Source organism: Oncorhynchus mykiss, chromosome 9, assembly GCF_013265735.2.
Source record: "Oncorhynchus mykiss isolate Arlee chromosome 9, USDA_OmykA_1.1, whole genome shotgun sequence".
Lineage (NCBI taxonomy): Eukaryota > Metazoa > Chordata > Actinopteri > Salmoniformes > Salmonidae > Oncorhynchus > Oncorhynchus mykiss.
In genome coordinates, this window is record NC_048573.1 from 71,021,930 (window position 1) to 71,043,415 (window position 21,486).

At 45.7% G+C, this 21,486-nt stretch overlaps 1 protein-coding gene across 4 annotated transcripts in view; it reads right to left on the minus strand.

Annotated features, from left to right (window-relative positions):
- The window catches only part of LOC110531262 (copine-8), a 210,250-nt gene that overhangs the window by 140,262 nt on the left and 48,502 nt on the right, over positions 1–21,486 (minus strand). The window contains exons 4-7 of one of the 4 annotated variants that reach the window (XM_036988905.1): positions 8,851–8,954; positions 2,442–2,481; positions 1,575–1,589; positions 243–322 (exon numbers count right to left, since the gene is read on the minus strand). In XM_036988905.1, coding sequence (XP_036844800.1) covers positions 243–322; positions 1,575–1,589; positions 2,442–2,481; positions 8,851–8,954 — 239 coding nt within the window. The remainder of the gene's footprint in view (positions 1–242; positions 323–1,574; positions 1,590–2,441; positions 2,482–8,850; positions 8,955–21,486) is intronic. The other 3 variants (XM_036988906.1, XM_036988908.1, XM_036988907.1) reach the window with 3 other exon arrangements.

The following is a 21,486-nucleotide window of genomic DNA, read 5'->3' on the forward strand; positions in this document are numbered from 1 at the left end:
ATCACAGCCATGTACATGCTCAAATCCTCTGTGAGTGCATCATCACAGCCATGTACATGCTCAAATCCTCTGTGAGTGCATCATCTTGCATCTTGTTCATCTGCAACTTCTGCGGTTCTTTCTGATGCTCGTGGTAACGTCATAAGTCTCAGTTTAAAACCAATTCTACTCACACACACAGGCCAACCAACCAATCAACCAATCAACCAATCAACCAATCAACCAAAGATAGCACTACTCACCCCAGGGGTTTCTCCAGTCGACTGGCGGGGGATCCTACGATCTCTCCCAGAGTACAGAACACCTGCCCCAAGAAGTCCTGCTGGAGGGACAGGGGGTGGCGGGAAAGACAGAGGAGTGAGGAGGCGTGACGGGGAAGGGGGTGTTAATGGGGAAACAGTGAGCAGGGAGAGACGGAGGAGGATAGAGGGGGTTCAGGGGAGAGACGGGGGAGGATAGAGGGGGTTCAGGGGAGAGACGGGGGAGAAAGGAGGGAGAGGAAGGATAGAGGGGGTTCAGGGGAGAGACGGGGGAGGATAGAGGGGGTTCAGGGGAGAGATGGGGGAGAAAGGATAGAGGGGGTTCAGGGGAGAGATGGGGGAGAAAGAAGGGAGAGGAAGGATAGAGGGGGTTCAGGGGAGAGACGGGGGAGAAAGGATAGAGGGGGTTCAGGGAAGAGATGGGGGAGAAAGGAGGGAGAGCAAGGATAGGGGGGTTCAGGGGAGAGATGGGGGAGAAAGGAGGGAGAGGAAGGATAGAGGGGGTTCAGGGGAGAAAGGAGGGAGAGGAAGGATAGAGGGGGTTCAGGGGAGAAAGGAGGGAGAGGAAGGATAGAGGGGGTTCAGGGGAGAGATGGGGGAGAAAGGAGGGAGAGGAAGGATAGAGGCGGTTCAGGGGAGATATGGGGGAGAAAGGAGGATAGAGGGGGTTCAGGGGAGAGATGGGGGAGAAAGGAGGGAGAGGAAGGATAGAGGGGGTTCAGGGGAGAGATGGGGGAGGAAGGATAGAGGGGGTTCAGGGGCGAGATGGGGGAGAAAGGAGGGAGAGGAAGGATAGAGGGGGTTCAGGGGAGAGATGGGGGAGGAAGGATAGAGGGGGTTCAGGGGAGAGATGGGGGAGGAAGGATAGTGGGGGTTCAGGGGAGAGATGGGGGAGAAAGGAGGGAGAGGAAGGATAGTGGGGGTTCAGGGGAGAGATGGGGGAGAAAGGAGGGAGAGGAAGGATAGTAGGGGTTCAGGGGAGAGATGGGGGAGAAAGGAGGGAGAGGAAGGATAGAGGGGGTTCAGGGGAGAGATGGGGGAGGAAGGATAGAGGGGGTTCAGGGGAGAGATGGGGGAGGAAGGATAGAGGGGGTTCAGGGGAGAGATGGGGTAGACGGGGTAACAAGGACAGTTAGGATGGAGCTAAGCAGTGTGTTATAAGCCTTGTTATAGGCGTTGTTATAAGCCTTGTTATAGGCGTTGTTATAAGCCTTGTTATAGGCGTTGTTATAAGCCTTGTTATAGGCGTTGTTATAAGCCTTGTTATAGGCGTTGTTATAAGCAAAAAGTTTGTCAGAGGAGTCAAACACGTACGTCAATGTCGGAGGGCTTCCAGGGAGGAAGAGGAGGAGGAGGAAGAGGAGGAGGGGTACACCAGGCAGCAGCATAGACAACAACAACAACAGAGCATATCATGTAGGCACAAGACTCAAACCATACAACACCATCATCAAAACAAGGGCAAGAGAAAACAAGAGAGAGGGAGAGAAGTGGAGAAGAGGGTGGTAGAGAAATAAAGAGATGAAGAGGTAAGTGTTTTTTTGTGTGAGAGGAGAGAGCTATTTACACAAAAGCGAGTACAAAACAAAAAAATATAGTCATGACAAATGTGGAAATAATGATGAATATTCTAGTATTATGCAAACCGCTAGCTGCACATATAATTAATTATAATTGTGTATGTGTGAGCAATGGGCTGCTTTTATCAAACCTTTCACTGCACCATCCATTGGTCATCATTACTAGTGAGTACATTGCTAATAGCATGGGAGTACAATAAATCATGCCTAGAGGTTCGGAACAACGGGTTTGACAAGCTTTGATAATGGTGTGACAAATTACAATGCTTCATTAAATCATAACTACGCACAACAAAATATATGGATTTGGATTATTATGAAAGCTACTCACTATCAATACATAAAGTAATATGTTATATTTATTTATAAATGCGCACGGACAGACAGCAAGGCCACATTGTGAAACTACTAAGGCACTACGGTCTACTATTTCAGCTTTGCGACCACATGGATTTTGATTAGCATAAAACAAAAATAAGGAATGGGATGCATTTCAAAATAAAAGTTCCCATTTTAAAAACAAAAGTTTCCATTCATAGAGGATAGATTTGCAAAGTAAAAAACAAGCAACTATAAGGCATGATAACTTTTTTTCACTTACATGCTTCGCCAGATCTGGACTTTTGGAATCGATGTCGTATCTGAAAACAGAAAGAAACACACATTAAAGAGGCAAGAGCTGACAGGGGCCGGAGAGAGAACTATTTGTGTCTAAACTGGCTGGGGTTTGAACATTAACAAATAGAACCAAAGTGGTTTGATATCATTCCTCATACAATGACATTCGGACAAACAGAAAGCCACTCAAAATCAATTTATATTAACTTGAAATGACAAATTGTTAACCGGTAAAACCACTTATTTCACTTCATCCTTCTACACTTCATGAATGAAGTCTATTTTTCTTTCACTGTTGTCCAAGACTCCCCTGCTGTCACTCACCCATTCACTTTAGAAACAATCACGTTTTAAACAATGTGTCGTAGCAGCTGCTGCCGGTGATAAACTTTGGCTAAAAGTAATTCAACTTGAATGCGTCCACTGTCCACCCATCCTCATCCCCCAATTCCCTGACTGAGTTACTGTATATGTAAAGGACCCAAAATAAATTAAGTCACAGTATATTCTACTGACACGTTCAGCAGAGGACTGATGACTGAGCTATAGAGGACTGATGACTGAGCTATAGAGGACTGATGACAGAGCTACAGAGGACTGATGACAGAGCTACAGAGGACTGAGCACAGAGCTACAGAGGACTGATGACAGAGCTACAGAGGACTGATGACAGAGCTACAGAGGACTGAGCACAGAGCTATAGAGGACTGATGACAGAGCTACAGAGCTACAGAGGACTGATGACTGAGCTACAGAGGACTGATGACTGAGCTACAGAGGACTGATGACTGAGTTACAGAGGACTGATGACTGAGCTACAGAGGACTGATAAGGACTGATGACAGAGCTACAGAGGACTGATGACAGAGCTACAGAGGACTGATGACTGAGCTATAGAGGACTGATGACTGAGCTACAGAGGACTGATGACTGAGCTACAGAGGACTGATGACAGAGATACAGAGGACTGATGACTGAGCTACAGAGGACTGATGACAGCGCTACAGAGGACTGCTACAGAGGACTGATGACAGAGCTACAGAGGACTGATGAGGACTGATGACTGAGCTACAGAGGACTGATGACAGAGCTACAGAGGACTGATGACTGAGCTACAGAGGACTGATGACTGAGCTACAGAGGACTGATGACTGAGCTACAGAGGACTGATGACTGAGCTACAGAGGACTGATGAGGACTAATGACTGAGCTACAGAATACTGATGACAGAGCTACAGAGGACTGATGACAGAGCTACAGAGGACTGATGACAGAGCTACAGAGGACTGATGACAGAGCTACAGAGGACTGATGACTGAGCTACAGAGGACTGATGACTGAGCTACAGAGGACTGAGCTACAGAAGACTGATAACAGAGCTACAGAGGACTGATGACAGAGCTACAGAGGACTGATGACTGAGCTACAGAGGACTTATGACTGAGCTACAGAGGACTGATGACTGAGCTACAGAGGACTGATGACAGAGCTACAGAGGACTGATGACAGAGCTACAGAGGACTGATGACTGAGCTACAGAGGACTGATGACAGAGCTACAGAGGCTGGATATGAACAGAAAGAGGCTAGCTACAGTATCATAAAGTCCATGAAGGCCTCTGTCTCTACACAGTGGATATGTAGCTAGTTACTAAAGTCCATGAAAGCCTCGGTCTCTACACAGTGGATATGTAGCTAGTTACTAAAGTCCATTAGGACCTCTGTCTCTACACAGTGGATATGTAGCTAGTTACTAAAGTCCATTAGGACCTCTGTCTCTACACAGTGGATATGTAGCTAGTTACTAAAGTCCATTAGGACCTCTGTCTCTACACAGTGGAAATCAAAAGATAACGCTAGACAGACAATAGTTATTTTCTTAGACATTGCTTTCCCCTTGTTGACGTGCACTGAGGTGAGGTACAGAGGGATTTAAGGGAATAAGGAAATTGTCTCCATTCTCAAAGCCTCTTAATAAAGTGTCACCTCTGCCCTGCACTCTGATTGGGCCTTTCAAGACGACGAGAGGGGCTGTTATGCAAGAGGAGGAGGTAGGACGGAGGGGAAGGGAAAGAGGATATAGTGGGTAGGATGGAGGAGGGAAAGAGGATATAGTAGGTAGGATGGAGGAGGAGGGAAAGAGGATAGAGAAGGTAGGGTGGAGGATGGAGGAGGAGGGAAAGAGGATATAGTAGGTAGGATGGAGGAGGAGGGAAAGAGGATATAGTAGGTAGGATGGAGGAGGGAGGAGGAGGGAAAGAGGATATAGAAGGTAGGGTGGAGGAGGGAGGAGGAGGGAAAGAGGATATAGAAGGTAGGGTGGAGGAGGGAGGAGGAGGGAAAGAGGATATAGTAGGTAGGATGGAGGAGGGAAAGAGGAGGGAAAGAGGATATAGTAGGTAGGATGGAGGAGAAGGGAGGAGGGAAAGAGGATATAGAAGGTAGGATGGAGGAGGGAGGAGGAGGGAAAGAGGATATAGAAGGTAGGATGGAGGAGGAGGGAAAGAGGATATAGTTGGTAGGATGGAGGAGGGATGAGGGAAAGATGATATAGTAGGTAGGAAGGAGGAGGAGGGAAAGAGGATATAGTAGGTAGGATGGAGGGGGGAGGAGGGAAAGAGGATATAGTAGGTAGGATGGAGGAGGAGGGAAAGAGGATATAGAAGGTAGGATGGAGGAGGAGGGAAAGAGGATATAGTAGGTAGGATGGAGGAGGAGGGAAAGAGGATATAGTAGGTAGGATGGAGGAGGGAGGAGGAGGGAAAGAGGATATAGAAGGTAGGGTGGAGGAGGGAGGAGGAGGGAAAGAGGATATAGAAGGTAGGGTGGAGGAGGGAGGAGGAGGGAAAGAGGATATAGTAGGTAGGATGGAGGAGGGAAAGAGGAGGGAAAGAGGATATAGTAGGTAGGATGGAGGAGAAGGGAGGAGGGAAAGAGGATATAGAAGGTAGGATGGAGGAGGGAGGAGGAGGGAAAGAGGATATAGAAGGTAGGATGGAGGAGGAGGGAAAGAGGATATAGTTGGTAGGATGGAGGAGGGATGAGGGAAAGATGATATAGTAGGTAGGATGGAGGAGGAGGGAAAGAGGATATAGTAGGTAGGATGGAGGGGGGAGGAGGGAAAGAGGATATAGTAGGTAGGATGGAGGAGGGAGGAGGGAAAGAGGATATAGAAGGTAGGATGGAGGAGGGAGGAGGAGGGAAAGAAGATATAGTAGGTAGGATGAAGGAGGAGGGAAAGAGGATATAGTTGGTAGGATGGAGGAGGGAGGAGGAGGGAAAGAGGATATAGTAGGTAGGATGGAGGAGGGAAGAAAGAGGATATAGTAGGTAGGATGGAGGAGGGAGGAAAGAGGATATAGTAGGTAGGATGGAGGAGGGATGAGGGAAAGATGATATAGTAGGTAGGATGGAGGAGGGAGGAGGGAAAGAGGATATAGAAGGTAGGATGGAGGATGGAGGAGGAGGGAAAGAAGATATAGTAGGTAGGATGGAGGAGGAGGGAAAGAGGATATAGTTGGTAGGATGGAGGAGGGAGGAGGAGGGAAAGAGGATATAGTAGGTAGGATGGAGGAGGGAAGAAAGAGGATATAGTAGGTAGGATGGAGGAGGGAGGAAAGAGGATATAGTAGGTAGGGTGGAGGAGGGAGGAGGAGGGAAAGAGGATATAGTAGGTAGGAGGGAGGAGGAGGGAAAGAGGATATAGTAGATAGGATGGAGGAGGGAGGAGGAGGGAAAGAGGATATAGAAGGTAGGGTGGAGGAGGAGGGAAAGAGGATATAGTAGGTAGGATGGAGGAGGGATGAGGGAAAGAGGATATTGTAGGTAGGATGGAGGAGAAGGGAGGAGGGAAAGAGGATATAGAAGGTAGGATGGAGGAGGGAGGAGGAGGGAAAGAAGATATAGTAGGTAGGATGGAGGAGGGATGAGGGAAATAGGATATAGTAGGTAGGATGGAGGAGGGAGGAGGGAAAGAGGATATAGTAGGTAGGATGGAGGAGGGAGGAGGGAAATAGGATATAGTAGGTAGGATGGAGGAGGGAGGAGGAGGGAAAGAGGATATAGTAGGTAGGATGGAGGAGGAGGGAAAGAGGATATAGTAGGTAGGATGGAGGAGGGAGGAGGAGGGCAAGAGGATATAGTAGGTAGGATGGAGGAGGGAGGAGGGAAAGAGGATATAGTAGGTAGGTTGGAGGAGGGAGGAGGGAAATAGGATATAGTAGGTAGGATGGAGGAGGGATGAGGGAAAGAGGATATAGTAGGTAGGATGGAGGAGGGAGGAGGGAAAGAGGATATAGTACGTAGGATGGAGGAGGGAAATAGGATATAGTAGGTAGGATGGAGGAGGGAGGAGGTAAAGAGGATATAGTAGGTAGGATGGAGGAGGGAGGAGGGAAAGAGGATATAGTAGGTAGGATGGAGGAGGGAGGAGGAGGGAAAGAGGATATAGTAGGTAGGATGGAGGAGGGAGGAGGGAAATAGGATATAGTAGGTAGGATGGAGGAGGGAGGAGGGAAAGATGATATAGTAGGTAGGATGGAGGAGGGAGGAGGGAAATAGGATATAGTAGGTAGGATGGAGGAGGGAGGAGGAGGGAAAGAGGATATAGTAGGTAGGATGGAGTAGGGAGGAGGAGGGAAAGAGGATATAGACGGTAGGATGGAGGAGGGATGAGGGAAAGAGGATATAGTAGGTAGGATGGAGGAGGGAGGAGGGAAAGAGGATATAGTAGGTAGGATGGAGGAGGGAGGAGGGAAAGAGGATATAGAAGGTAGGATGGAGGAGGGAGGAGGAGGGAAAGAGGATATAGACGGTAGGATGGAGGAGGGATGAGGGAAAGAGGATATAGTAGGTAGGATGGAGGAGAAGGGAGGAGGGAAAGAGGATATAGAAGGTAGGATGGAGGAGGGAGGAGGGAAAGAGGATATAGAAGGTAGGATGGAGGAGGGAGGAGGAGGGAAAGAGGATATAGACGGTAGGATGGAGGAGGGAGGAGGAGGGAAAGAGGATATAGTAGGTAGGATGGAGGAGGGAGGAGGGAAAGAGGATATAGTAGGTAGGATGGAGGAGGGAGGAGGAGGGAAAGAGGATATAGTAGGTAGGATGGAGGAGGGAGGAGGGAAAGAGGATATAGTAGGTAGGATGGAGGAGGGAGGAGCAGGGAAATAGGATATAGTAGGTAGGATGGAGGAGGGAGGAGGGAAAGAGGATATAGTAGGTAGGATGGAGGAGGGAGGAGGGAAAGAGGATATAGTAGGTAGGATGGAGGAGGGAGGAGGGAAAGAGGATATAGTAGGTAGGATGGAGGAGGGAGGAGGGAAAGAGGATATAGTAGGTAGGATGGAGGAGGGAGGAGGGAAAGAGGATATAGTAGGTAGGATGGAGGAGCGATGAGGGAAAGAGGATATAGTAGGTAGGATGGAGGAGGGAGGAGGGAAAGAGGATATAGAAGGTAGGATGGAGGAGGGAGGAGGGAAAGAGGATATAGAAGGTAGGATGGAGGAGGGAGAAGGAGGGAAAGAGGATATAGACGGTAGGATGGAGGAGGGAGGAGGAGGGAAAGAGGATATAGTAGGTAGGATGGAGGAGGGAGGAGGGAAAGAGGATATAGTAGGTAGGATGGAGGAGGGAGGAGGAGGGAAAGAGGATATAGTAGGTAGGATGGAGGAGGGAGGAGGGAAAGAGGATATAGTAGGTAGGATAGAGGAGGGAGGAGGAGGGAAATAGGATATAGTAGGTAGGATGGAGGAGGGAGGAGGGAAAGAGGATATAGTAGGTAGGATGGAGGAGGGATGAGGGAAAGAGGATATAGTAGGTAGGATGGAGGAGGGAGGAGGGAAAGAGGATATAGTAGGTAGGATGGAGGAGGGAGGAGGGAAAGAGTATATAGTAGGTAGGATGGAGGAGGGAGGAGGAGGGAGGACTGTAATTATTATGGGACTCTGCTGGGACTTCAGGCAGTATGGAGAATGAGGATAAAACCATCATATAAAATATTGATAATTCTTTCCCCCCTAATCTCAACAACACATGACAATCAAGACAGAGGAGAATAACGATGGATTATTTATTACACAGGAGAGAGGTGGTGGAGGAAAGGGAGAAAAGAGGGCAAGAATGGAGAGAGAAGGATAGTAGGAAGAGAGGAAGTAGGGTAGAGATGAAGGATAGTAGGAAGAGAGGAAGTAGGAGAGAGAGAAGGATAGTAGGAAGAGAGGAAGTAGGGGAGAGATGAAGGGAAAAGAGAAAGAAGGTAGAAGGAGAGATAGGAGGATGGAAAGGAAGGTTGGATTGGGAAGAAACGGCACATCACATGTAAAAACTCACACACCCTCCCTACCTGTCTGCCTGGCGAGTCCTCCAAGGACCAGATCAAAGAGAATAACTACTCACACGTCAAAGCGTAGATTCTGCTTCTCCTCAAAGAAGTAGTCCAGGATGTACTTCCTGACAAAGTCTGGGTTTAGAGTGTTGTCAATCACCTCCGTTCTCCCAAACTAGAAGAGGACAGATAGAGAGGGAAGGGGGAAAGAGAGATATGGAGAGAGAGAGTTGTGACAAAAATAATCATAATATTTTATGCAGTTTGTAAGAAAGCAGCCCAACTTTTTTATTCCTCTCTCTCTCTCCTATTCTCTCCTCACTTTCCTCTCTCCTCTTTCTTCTCTTCTCTCTCTCCTCACTTTCCTCTCTCCTCTCCTCTGCTATCTCCCCTCTCTCTCCTCACTTTCCTCTCTCCTCTTTCTTCTCTTCTCTCTCTCCTCTGCTATCTCCCCTCTCTCTCCTCACTTTCCTCTCTCCTCTTTCTTCTCTTCTCTCTCTCCTCTCCTCTGCTATCTCCCCTCTCTCTCCTCACTTTCCTCTCTCCTCTTTCTTCTCTTCTCGCTCTCCTCTCCTCTGCTATCTCCCCTCTCTCTCCTCTCCTCTCTCCTTCTTCTCCTCTCTCTCATCTTCTCCTCTCCTCTCTCCACCCCTCTCATCTGCTGTCTCCTCTCCTCTCTCTCCTCTCTCCTTCTTCTCCTCTCTCGCATCTTCTCCTCTCCTCTCTCCACCCCTCTCATCTGCTGTCTCCTCTCCTCTCTCTCCTGTCTCCTCTCCTCTCTTGTAGAGACCCTGCAGCAGATGACCACAGTATTTGATTAGTGGAGGTCAATAATCAGTGTTGTAATGGCTGACTGGATGCTACTACTACGGCTCCTCTGTCTTTGTTTTGTTTGTTTAGTTGGATCCCCATTTAGCTTTTGTAGAAGCAGCAGCTACTTTTCCTGGGGTCCACAAAAAACATGGGCAAGTAACAAAACACTGATACACTCGCTCTCTCTCTCTTCTCTCTCTCTCTCCCCTCTATTTCTGTCTCCTCTCTATATCTCTCTCCCTCTTGCTCCCTATCTCCCCTCTATTTCTGTCTCCTTCTCTCTGTATCTATCTCCCTCTTGCTCCGTCTCCTTCTCTCTGTATCTCTCTCCCTCTTGCTCCCTATCTCCCCTCTATTTCTGTCTCCTTCTCTCTGTATCTCTCTCCCTCTTGCTCCCTGTCTCCTCCTCTCTGTATCTCTCTCCCTCTTGCTCCCTATCTCCCCTCTATTTCTGTCTCCTTCTCTCTGTATCTCTCTCCCTCTTGCTCCCTATCTCCCCTCTATTTCTGTTTCCTTCTCTCTGTATCTCTCTCCCTCTTGCTCCCTATCTCCCCTCTATTCTGTCTCCTTCTCTCTGTATCTCTCTCCCTCTTGCTCCCCATCTCCCCTCTATTTCTGTCTCCTTCTCTCTGTATCTCTCTCCCTCTTGCTCCCTATCTCCCCTCTATTTCTGTCTCCTTGTCTCTGTATCTCTCTCCCTCTTGCTCCCTATCTCCCCTCTATTTCTGTCTCCTTGTCTCTGTATCTCTCTCCCTCTTGCTCCCTATCTCCCCTCTATTTATGTCTCCTTCTCTCTGTATCTCTGTATCTCTTTCCCTCTTGCTCCCTATCTCCCCTCTATTTCTGTCTCCTTGTCTCTGTATCTCTCTCCCTCTTGCTCCCTATCTCCCCTCTATTTCTGTCTCCTTCTCTCTGTATCTCTCTCCCTCTTGCTCCCTATCTCCCCTCTATTTCTGTCTCCTTCTCTCTGTATCTCTCTCCCTCTTGCTCCCTATCTCCCCTCTATTTCTGTCTCCTTCTCACTGTCTCTCTCTTTTTTCCTCTTCATCACACAGAGAGGAAACTCAACTTCCTCACAGTGTGAGAACTGTTGGTGTCGTTACGCAACAGAAACACTTGCCTGTATGTACAGGGAAAGAAAAACACAACAAAGTCGCTGTGTTTACTTTACCTCTCCTCTCGTCTCGTCTCTGTGAACTTAAGTGAACTAAAGCATGTGAACTAAAGCATGTGAACTACAGCATGTGAACTAAAGCATGTGAACTAAAGCATGTGAACTAAAGCATGGCGCCGATAGAGATGGCAGCTTCGCTTCTAGTCCTTCATTTTTTATGTATTATTTCTTACAGTATTAGCCCAGAAAACCTTAAGTGTTATTACATACAGCCGGGAAGAACTATTGAATATCAGAGAGACGTCAACTTACCAGCACAACCAGCACTATGACCAGGAATACGACTTTCCCAAAGCGGATCCTTTGTCTGCACCTCCCAGGGCATTTGAACTGATTCCAGAGGCCGACCCAAAACAACACCGCCGGAGGAGAGGGTGCCGGAGCGGTCTTCTAGTGAGGCTACGGATGTGCGCACACCACCCACCGCTTCCGAGTATATTACTCACTAATGTCCAGTCCCTAGTTAACAAAGTCGACGATATCAGGGCAAGAGATGCTTTCCAAAGAGATATCCAGGATTGTAACATACTCTGTTTCAAGGAAACATGGCAAGCTGGGGACATGTGTGCAACGGGAATGAACATCCCTCCGGTAAGAAGAAGAGCGGGGGTGTATGTTTCATGATTAACGACTCATGGTGTAATTGTAACAACACACAGGAACTCAAGTCCTTTTGTTCACCTGACCAAGAATTCCTCAAAATCAAATGCTGACTAAATTATCTCCCAAGAGAACTCTCCTTGGTTATTGTCACAGCCGTGTGTATCCCCCCGCAAGCGGATACCAAGACGGCCATCAAGGAACTTCACTGGACTTTATGCAAACTGGAAACCATATATCCTGAGACTGCATTTATTGTAGCTGGGGATTTTAACAAAGTTAATATGAGAACAAGGCTACCTAAATTCTATCAGCATATCGATTACAGTACACGAGCGAGTAACATGCTCGACCATTACTACTCTAACTTCCGCCATGCATACAAGGCCCTCCCCCATCCTCTTTTGGCAAATCTGACCATGACTCCATCTTGTTGCTTCCCGCTTATAGGCAGAAACTAAAACGGGAAGCACCCATGCTTAGGTCTATCCTATGCTGGCCTGACCAATTGGATTCCACGCTTCAAGATTTCTTTGAAAAACAGTGTAGTTATTCCCTCCGTAAGGCAATCAAACAAGCAAAGCGTCAGTTTAGAGACAAAGTAGAGTTGCAATTCAACGGCTCAAACACGAGACATATGTGGCAGGGTCTACAGACAATCACGGATTACAAAAAGAAAACCAGCCCCGTTGCGGACATCGACGTGTTTGTCCTCAAAGCGTCTTTGCACGCTTTGAGGACAATACAGTGCCACCGACACGGCCCGCTACTAATGACTGTGGGCTCTCCTTCTCCATGGCCGATGTGAGTAAAACATTTAAACATGTTATCCCTCGCAAGGCTGACGATGCAATCGCCATCACACTGCACACTGCCCTATGCCATCTGGGCAAGAGGAATACCTATGTAAGAATGCTTTTCATTGACTGCAGCTCAGCATTCAACACCATAGTACCCTCCAAACTCATCATTAAGCTTGATTCCCTGGGTCTTGACCCCGCCCTGTGCAACTGGGTCCCAGACTTCCTGACAGGCTGCCCCCAGGTGGTGAAGGTAGGAACGACATCTCCACTCCACTGATCCTCAACACTGGGGCCCCACAAGGGTGTGTTCTCAGCCCCCTGTTGTACTCCCTGTTCACCCACGACTGCGTGGCCATGCACGCCTCCGACTCAATCATCAGACGACACAAGAGTGGTAGGCTTGATTACCAACAATGACGAGACGGCCTACAGGGAGGAGATGAGGGCCCTCGAAGTGTGGTGTCAGGAAAATAAATCAAATCAAAGTTTATTTGTCACTTGCGCCGAATACAACCTTACAGTGAAATGCTTAATACAGGCTCTAACCAATAGTGCAAAAAAGGTATTAGGTGAACAATAGGTAAGTCAAGAAATAAATAAAAAAGACAGGCTATATACAGTAGCGAGGCTATATACAGTAGCGAGGCTATAAAAGTAGAGAGGCTACATACAGACACCGGTTAGTCAGGCTGATTGAGGTAGTCAGGCTGATAACCTCTCACTCAATGTCAGCAAAACAAAAGAGATGATCGTGGACATCAGGAAACAGCAAAGGGAGCACCCCCCTATCCACATCGACGGGACAGCAGGGGAGAAGGTAGAAAATTACGTTCCTCGGTGTACATATCACCGACAAACTGAAATGGTCCACGCACACAGACAATCGCGAGCATCCTGTCGGGCTGTATCACCGCCTGGTACGGCAACTGCACCGTCCACAAGCGCAGGGCTCTCCAGAGGGTGGTGCGGTCTGCACAACGCATCACCGGGACCAAACTACCTGCCCTCCAGGACACCTATAACACCCGATGTCACAGGAAGGCCAAAAAGTTAATCAAGGACAATAACCAACTGAGACACTGCCCGTTCACCCCACTTCCATCCAGAAGGCGAGGTCAGTACAAGTGCATCAAAGCTGGGACAGATTGAAAATCAGCTTCTATCTCAAGGCCATCAGATTGTTAAACAGCCACCACCAGCACAGAGAGGCATGTGCCTACCTACAGACTTGATATCATTGGCCACTTTAATAAATGGATCACTAGTCACTTTAATAATGCCACTTTAAGAAGGTTTACATATCTCACATTACTCATCTCATATGTATATACTGTATCCTATTGTCACGCCCTGGCCATAGAGAGGTTTTTATTCTCTATTTTGGTTAGGCCAGGGTGTGACGTGGGTGGGCATTCTAGTTTCTTTATTTCTATGCTTTGTGTTTGGCCTGGTGTGGTTCTCAATCAGAGGCAGCTGTCTATCGTTGTCTCTGATTGGGGAATCACACCTAGGCAGCCTTTTTTTCCTTTCGCATTTGTGAGTTGTTGACTTTGTTCGTGGCCCAAGGTAAGCTTCAAGGTCGTTTCCTTGTTTTGTTGGCGACATTCATTTCAAATATAAGGAAAATGTCCGCTCATCACGCCACGCTTTGGTCCATTTCCAGGAAGAGGATGGTCACACTTATAATGTCTATTCTATCTATTGCATCTTAGCCACTCTGTCACTTCTCATCCATATACTTATATATTCTCATCCCATTTCTTTTACTAGATTGTGTGAATTAGGTTTTGTTGTGGAATTTGTTAGATACTAGGTTTTGTTGTGGAATTGTTAGATATTACCTGTTAGATGCTGCTGCACTGTCGGATCTAGAAGCATAAACATGTCACTACACTGGCAATAACATCTGCTAACCATGTGTATGTGACCAATAACATCTGCTAACCATGTGTATGTGACCAATAACATCTGCTAACCATGTGTATGTGACCAATAACATCTGTTAAACATGTGTATGTGACCAATAACATCTGCTAACTATGTGTATTTGACCAATACCATCTGCTAACCATGTGTATTTGACCAATACCATCTGCTAACCATGTGTATTTGACCAATACCATCTGCTAACCATGTGTATTTGACCAATAACATCTGCTAACCATGTGTATGTGACCAATAACATCTGCTAACCATGTGTATGTGACCAATAACATCTGCTAACCATGTGTATGTGACCAATAACATCTGCTAACCATGTGTATGTGACCAATAACATCTGCTAACCATGTGTATGTGACCAATAACATCTGCTAACTATGTGTATGTGACCAATAACATCTGCTAACCATGTGTATGTGACCAATACCATCTGCTAACCATGTGTATGTGACCAATACCATCTGCTAACCATGTGTATGTGACCAATACCATCTGCTAACCATGTGTATGTGACCAATACCATCTGCTAACCATGTGTATGTGACCAATAACATGTTATTTGAGTTGATATGAACTAAAGCGTGAGACGATGAGGTGCTATAACTGTAATAGTGAGGAGGTGCTCAAACTACTGTCTGATTTTGTGTGTGTGTGTGCGTGCGTGTGTGTGTGTGTGCGTGATGTTGTGAGGATGCTTGGGATGAGGGTGTTGTGCTGACAAGCAGGCATATGCACGGACACACACAACACACACACCTCTGTGCTGCGGTTAGTTTGTTCCCTCAGCTAATTGTGTCTATTATGAATAATGCATGTTGAGAGGCCTAGCTGAGTCTTTGAGATGAACATGAATTAATGATGGGCCAGTAGAAAGTGTTGCTTACCATAAACTGACAGAGAGAATGAATCATTACAGAGTCAGGTCTTAATGAGCAGTCTTAATGATGCAGTACTTCAGTCTGTTACACTAGACAGTACTGCTGTCTGTTACACTAGACAGTACTGCTGTCTGTTACACTACACAGTACTGCTGTCTGTTACACTACACAGTACTGCTGTCTGTTACACTACACAGTACTTCGGTCTGCTACACTAGACAGTACTTCAGTCTGTTACACTACAAAGTACTGCTGTCTGTTACACTACACAGTACTGCTGTCTGTTACACTACACAGTACTTCGGTCTGCTACACTAGACAGTACTTCAGTCTGTTACACTACACAGTACTGCTGTCTGTTACACTACACAGTACTGCTGTCTGTTACACTACACAGTACTGCAGACGGTAATACTACACAGTACTGCAGACGGTAATACTACACAGTACTGCTGTCTGTTACACTACACAGTACTGCAGTCTGTTACACTAGACAGTACTTCAGTCTGTTACACTACACAGTACTGCTGTCTGTTACACTACACAGTACTGCAGTCTGTTACACTACACAGTACTGCAGTCTGTTACACTACACAGTACTGCTGACGGTTATACTACACAGTACTGCTGACGGTTATACTACACAGTACTGCTGACGGTTATACTACACAGTACTGCTGATGGTTATACTACACAGTACTGCAGTCTGTTATACTACACAGTACTGCTGACGGTTATACTACACAGTACTGCTGACGGTTATACTACACAGTACTGCAGTCTGTTATACTACACAGAACTGCTCTATGTTATACTACACAGTACTGCAGTCTGTTATACTACACAGTACTGCTGTCTGTTATACTACACAGTACTGCTGACGGTTATACTACACAGTACTGCTGAAGGTTATACTACACAGTACTGCAGTCTGTTATACTACACAGTACTGCTGACGGTTATACTACACAGTACTACTGACGGTTATACTACACAGTACTGCTGACTGTTATACTACACAGTACTGCTGACGGTTATACTACACAGTACTGCTGACGGTTATACTACACAGTACTGCTGACGGTTATACTACACAGTACTGCAGTCTGTTATACTACACAGTACTGCTGACGGTTATACTACACAGTACTGCTGACGGTTATACTACACAGTATTGCAGTCTGTTATACTACACAGTACTGCTGACGGTTATACTACACAGTACTGCTGACGGTTATACTACACAGTACTGCTGACAGTTATACTACACAGTACTGCTGACGGTTATACTACACAGTACTGCTGACGGTTATACTACACAGTACTGCTGATGGTTATACTACACAGTACTGCAGTCTGTTATACTACACAGTACTGCTGACGGTTATACTACACAGTACTGCTGTCGGTTATACTACACAGTACTGCAGTCTGTTATACTACACAGTACTGCTCTCTGTTATACTACACAGTACTGCAGTCTGTTATACTACACAGTACTGCTGTCTGTTATACTACACAGTACTGCTGACGGTTATACTACACAGTACTGCTGTCGGTTATACTACACAGTACTGCAGTCTGTTATACTACACAGTACTGCTCTCTGTTATACTACACAGTACTGCAGTCTGTTATACTACACAGTACTGCTGTCTGTTATACTACACAGTACTGCTGACGGTTATACTACACAGTACTGCTGAAGGTTATACTACACAGTACTGCAGTCTGTTATACTACACAGTACTGCTGACGGTTATACTACACAGTACTGCTGACGGTTATACTACACAGTACTGCTGACTGTTATACTACACAGTACTGCTGACGGTTATACTACACAGTACTGCTGACGGTTATACTACACAGTACTGCTGACGGTTATACTACACAGTACTGCTGACGGTTATACTACACAGTACTGCAGTCTGTTATACTACACAGTACTGCAGTCTGTTATACTACACAGTACTGCTGACGGTTATACTACACAGTACTGCTGACGGTTATACTACACAGTACTGCAGTCTGTTATACTACACAGTACTGCTGATGGTTATACTACACAGTACTGCAGTCTGTTATACTACACAGTACTGCTGACGGTTATACTACACAGTACTGCTGACGGTTATACTACACAGTACTGCAGTCTGTTATACTACACAGTACTGCTGTCTGTTATACTACACAGTACTGCAGTCTGTTATACTAAACAGTACTGCAGTCTGTTATACTACACAGTACTGCTGATGGTTATACTACACAGTACTGCAGTCTGTTATACTACACAGTACTGCTGACGGTTATACTACACAGTACTGCTGACGGTTATACTACACAGTACTGCAGTCTGTTATACTACACAGTACTGCTCTCTGTTATACTACACAGTACTGCAGTCTGTTATACTACACAGTACTGCTGTCTGTTATACTACACAGTACTGCTGACGGTTATACTACACAGTACTGCTGAAGGTTATACTACACAGTACTGCAGTCTGTTATACTACACAGTACTGCTGACGGTTATACTACACAGTACTGCTGACGGTTATACTACACAGTACTGCTGACTGTTATACTACACAGTACTGCTGACGGTTATACTACACAGTACTGCTGACGGTTATACTACACAGTACTGCTGACGGTTATACTACACAGTACTGCAGTCTGTTATACTACACAGTACTGCAGTCTGTTATACTACACAGTACTGCTGTCTGTTATACTACACAGTACTGCTGTCTGTTATACTACACAGTACTGCTGACGGTTATACTACACAGTACTGCTGTCTGTTATACTACACAGTACTGCTGACGGTTATACTACACAGTACTGCAGTCTGTTATACTACACAGTACTGCTGACGGTTATACTACACAGTACTGCTGACGGTTATACTACACAGTACTGCAGTCTGTTATACTACACAGTACTGCTGATGGTTATACTACACAGTACTGCAGTCTGTTATACTACACAGTACTGCTGACGGTTATACTACACAGTACTGCTGACGGTTATACTACACAGTACTGCAGTCTGTTATACTACACAGTACTGCTGTCTGTTATACTACACAGTACTGCAGTCTGTTATACTACACAGTACTGCTGTCTGTTATACTACACAGTACTGCTGACGGTTATACTACACAGTACTGCTGAAGGTTATACTACACAGTACTGCAGTCTGTTATACTACACAGTACTGCTGACGGTTATACTACACAGTACTGCTGACGGTTATACTACACAGTACTGCTGACTGTTATACTACACAGTACTGCTGACGGTTATACTACACAGTACTGCTGACAGTTATACTACACAGTACTGCTGACGGTTATACTACACAGTACTGCAGTCTGTTATACTACACAGTACTGCTGACGGTTATACTACACAGTACTGCTGACGGTTATACTACACAGTACTGCAGTCTGTTATACTACACAGTACTGCTGATGGTTATACTACACAGTACTGCAGTCTGTTATACTACACAGTACTGCTGACGGTTATACTACACAGTACTGCTGACGGTTATACTACACAGTACTGCAGTCTGTTATACTACACAGTACTGCTGTCTGTTATACTACACAGTACTGCAGTCTGTTATACTACACAGTACTGCTGTCTGTTATACTACACAGTACTGCTGACGGTTATACTACACAGTACTGCTGAAGGTTATACTACACAGTACTGCAGTCTGTTATACTACACAGTACTGCTGACGGTTATACTACACAGTACTGCTGACGGTTATACTACACAGTACTGCTGTCTGTTATACTACACAGTACTGCTGACGGTTATACTACACAGTACTGCAGTCTGTTATACTACACAGTACTGCAGTCTGTTATACTACACAGTACTGCTGTCTGTTATACTACACAGTACTGCTGTCTGTTATACTACACAGTACTGCTGACGGTTATACTACACAGTACTGCAGTCTGTTATACTACACAGTACTGCTGACGGTTATACTACACAGTACTGCTGACGGTTATACTACACAGTACTGCAGTCTGTTATACTACACAGACTGTGGGTCTCACGGTAATTGACGGTTAATTAACATAAACACGTTTAGCATCTCCAGACCTCCTCATTGGCTACAAGCCTCTTATGGAACATCTACACGTAAAAAGGTCTCATAAATCAATATAAACCATCTCAATAAATCCATGTTTTATTTTAGGCAGGTCTAAAGAAACATGATATGAATATTTTTTGTATTCCGGAGAACAGAATATGAGTTGGCCTACTGTATGTTATCTGTCTATGCCCCATGATATAGGCTGTAGACTTGTTCAATTAGAAGACTAGATATGCTTATTAGTTTCTTTATTTTAGAATAAAGAAGAATATAATTTAACTTAGATTAGTAAAATGGAAAGGATATATTTTTCCCATTCTGGAGTGAGTGTGCATATTGGAGTGGCTACGTTGAGCATTAAAGTGGTCATTTGAAACAGGTCTTATAAGATAGATTCAGAGTTATTTGGCAACTTTAGTTGTGAATGATACAAACCTTAGAATGTCTTAGAGATGAACACATATATGGGCTGCAAGATGCGACCAAAGGCAGTTAATGAGTTGAGAAAGTCTCAAAAAAAAGCTTGTGCTCTGTTCCTTTCCTCAGGCTGCACAGCTGTTCTCTCATCAAGTGATCATCATTTTCACCCATCAGGCTATTCTCAATTGAATCTGGTCTTTACTAATGAGTTAATATTAGTTTTGATTTAGAATGGCCCGTTGTCAAATGGGAAGGTACAGAGGCAGGGGGAAGAAGGAAAAAAGTCATCTATGTACTCCAATAGTGAATGGAGGCCGTGCGCTTCCCGCTAAGTCTGTTTTTCAGTTGATGCCTGCTAGGCTACTTCGGTTTCATAGCAGAGCTGTGTTTAATATGAGCAGCTGAGAAATACTTATAAGAACATTTACTTCACACCACACATTCATTTGTTTTATGTTGGAGTATAGGCTAGACCCGTTATAGTATAAACCCGTGACGTACCGGAGACATCTTAAATCAGTTTTGTTTAATAATTTTCTGGCAGACGTAATATATGGTAAGATATATTTTGCATAATGGAACAATCGTAATTTTAATTCAGTCATTTTTGGGGGGGGGGGGGGGGGGGCTTGGGGTGATAATCCTATGCATGAGTTCTAATATGCGTACAGATGTGTTTTGGATTAATCATCACCATTTCCTGTTGTTAGGCTTTGAAACAACATCCACAGCGAACATGTTTTATCACCCCAAGCTTTTAGGACCACCCCACGTTTTAGGACCACTATTGTTTTCACTATATATTTTACCTCTTGGGGATGTCATTCGAAAACATAATGTTAACTTTCACTGCTATGCGGATGACACACAGCTGTACATTTCAATTAAACATGGTGAAGCCCCAAAATTGCCCTTGCTAGAAGAATGTGTTTCAGACATAAGGAAGTGGATGGCTGCAAACTTTCTACTTTTAAACTCGTACAAAACAGAGATGCTTGTTCTAGGTCCCAAGAAACAAAGAGATCTTCTGTTGAATCTGACAATTAATCTTAATGGTTGTACAGTCGTCTCAAATAAAACTGTGAAGGACCTCGGCGTTACTCTGGACCCTGATCTCTCTTTTGAAGAACATATCAAGACCATTTCAAGGACAGCTTTTTTCCATCTACGTAACATTGCAAAAATCAGAAACTTTCTGTCCAAAAATGATGCAGAAAAATTAATCCATGCTTTTGTCACTTCCAGGTAAGACTACTGCAATGCTCTACTTTCCGGCTACCCGGATAAAGCACTAAATAAACTTCAGTTAGTGCTAAATACGGCTGCTAGAATCCTGACTAGAACCAAAAAATTTGATCATATTACTCCAGTGCTAGCCTCTCTACACTGGCTTCCTGTCAAAGCAAGGGCTGATTTCAAGGTTTTACTGCTAACCTACAAAGCATTACATGGGCTTGCTCCTACCTATCTCTCTGATTTGGTCCTGCCGTACATACCTACACGTACGCTACGGTCACAAGACGCAGGCCTCCTAATTGTCCCTAGAATTTTTAAGCAAACAGCTGGAGGCAGGGCTTTCTCCTATAGAGCTCCATTTTTATGGAACGGTCTGCCTACCCATGTCAGAGACGCAAACTCGGTCTCAACCTTTAAGTCTCTACTGAAGACTCATCTCTTCAGTGGGTCATATGATTGAGTGTAGTCTGGCCCAGGAGTGGGAGGGTGAACGGAAAGGCTCTGGAGCAACGAACCGCCCTTGCTGTCTCTGCCTGGCCGGTTCCCCTCTTTCCACTGGGATTCTCTGCCTCTAACCCTATTCAGGGGCTGAGTCACTGGCTTTACTGGGGCTCGCTCATGCCGTCCCTGGAGGGGGTGCGTCACCTGAGTGGGCTGAGTCACTGATGTGGTCATCCTGTCTGGGATGGCGCCCCCCCCCCCCCCCCCCTTGGGT